Raw genomic sequence first — 2005 nt, 5'->3', positions numbered from 1 at the left:
TGGGATGGGTTTGAAATGGGTTTAAAATGGGATTAAAATGGGTTTAGGATGGGTTTAAAATGGGTTTAAGATGGGTTTAAAATGGACAAAATGGGTTTAAGATGGGTTTAAGATTGGTTTAGGATGGGTTTAAAATGGGTTTGAAATGGGTTTAAGATGAGTTTAGGATGGGTTTCAGATGGGATTAAAATAGGTTTAAGGTGGTTTAGGATGGGTTTAAAATGGGTTTAAGATGGATTTAGGATGGGTTTAGGATGGGTTTAGGAAAGATGGTTGTAAAATGGGTTTAGGATAGGTTTAAGGTGGGTTTAGGATGGGTTTAAGATGGGGTTAAAATGGGTTTAAGATGAGTTTAGGATGGGTTTAGGATGGGTTTAAAATGGGTTTAAAATAGGTTTAAAATGGGTTTAGGATGGGCTTAAAATGGGTTTAGGATAGGTTTAAGGTGGGTTTAGGATGGGTTTAAGATGGGTTTAAGATGGGTTTAGGATGGGTTTAGGATGGGTTTAGGAAAGATGGGTATAAAATGGATTTAGGATAGGTTTAAGGTGGGTTTAGGATGGGTTTAAGATGGGGTTAAAATGGGTTTAAGATGGATTTAGGATGGGTTTAGGAAAGATGGTTGTAAAATGGGTTTAGGATAGGTTTAAGGTGGCTTTAGGATGGGTTTAAAATGAGTTTAGGACAGGTTTAAGACGGATTAAGACCCTCTGGACCTCTCCGACGCGTTCAGTCGCCCACCTCTGTTTTAAGCTGACGTGACGACCCTCCTGGTGATTTTTTTTGAATTTTTTTTTTTTTTAATTTTATTTTTTTATTTTTATTTCCCTCCCTCCCCGCCCCCCCAAACCGTGCCGCCGATTGGCGATTGGCCGACGGGCCCTCGGGCCAAGGCCGGGAGGAGTCTCAGGGGCAGAGCTTGATGTAGGTGACGGTGGAACAAACGGAAAAGAGGGGGAAAACCTTCTCCCGGAAGGCGACGTTGAAGGTGAAGATGTGCTGCATGTTGTCGGCGTCGTAGAAGGAAACTTCTTCCCCTTCGTAATCCAGGTAGACCCGGACCTTGCTCAGTTTCCGGCTGAGGCACAGCGGGGTGCGTTGGGGCGAGGTGACCGCCCAGTAGCGCCCCCCGTTTTGCTGCACCGCCCAGATCCCTTCCTCGGGGGAAAACTGAGTCAGGCCTTTCCTCCTGACGGATTCCTTGGCCACCCCGAAGGCCCAACCGTCCGAGGCCCCCACCTCCACCTCCCAGTAGTGTCTTCCCGACGCGAAGCCCGTGGTAGCCAGCACCCGCGAGTTGGTGTCGAATCTCTTGGGGTTGTCGGGCAGCTCCTGCTTCCTGCAGCCCATCCTCACGCTCTTGAGGTCCGCGGAGAGGATGAGGAGGTGGTTTGCCGAATCGGGGTCCAGGGTCAGGTCCTCTGTCAACGACAGCAGCCACAGTAACTCAACGAGAACTCGAGCAAAATTCAAAACCCAAGTCGGGGACGGTTGTTTGGTTTTTTTTTGTTTTTTGTTTGTTTTTTTTTTTAATCAGTTGCGGAACCGCATCCCGGCCTCGCTAACCGCATTCCGACCTCCATCACCGTATCCCCAACCTCGCTGGCTGCTCCTCTTCATCCTCCCGGAGAGGCCGGGCTGAAGGAAATCCAAGTCGAGACATTGGCCTGGAGATGCCTCCACCCGCCATTGACCCTGCGAGAAGCCGGAAGGCTCGGGGATAATTTTAAGAGGAGCAACTTTTAATAAAAATTCTTCTTCTCGCCACCAGCACCCAGGGACGAGCTACGAGTGCGAGGAACTTTGGGTGGGGCGGGGTGGGCGAGGAAGGTCCCAATTAAAGCTACAAGATGAGCATCTACCTCAACTTCGGTCAACGCCACCAGGTAAAGGCGAAGAACAACACGGTTCCACCGCGCCGGCCGTGGTACCCGGGGACCGAGATGTGGTTCGGGATGGGCGAGAGGGAGACCTACAACCGGGAGTAGACTTTGGGCTCTTCCAT

The 2005-nt window shown here is 49.7% G+C and overlaps 1 protein-coding gene across 1 annotated transcript; it reads right to left on the bottom strand.

Moving 5' to 3' along the window:
• Window positions 1-844: 844 nt before the first annotated feature.
• On the bottom strand, window positions 845-1690 carry LOC113490828 (E3 ubiquitin-protein ligase TRIM7-like). Its single transcript, XM_026867421.1, has 2 exons — window positions 1599-1690; window positions 845-1480 (listed from the first exon to the last, which is right to left on the bottom strand). Exons 1-2 carry the CDS (start codon window positions 1688-1690, stop codon window positions 907-909), a joined length of 666 nt encoding a protein of 221 aa, XP_026723222.1. The 3' UTR covers window positions 845-906.
• Window positions 1691-2005: the final 315 nt, after the last annotated feature.

Source organism: Athene cunicularia, unplaced genomic scaffold (genome assembly GCF_003259725.1).
Source record: "Athene cunicularia isolate RWA unplaced genomic scaffold, athCun1 SCF_354, whole genome shotgun sequence".
Classification (NCBI taxonomy): Eukaryota; Metazoa; Chordata; class Aves; order Strigiformes; family Strigidae; genus Athene; species Athene cunicularia.
Note: the sequence above shows the minus strand (reverse complement) of the source record. Positions and strands in the feature narration are given on the sequence as shown.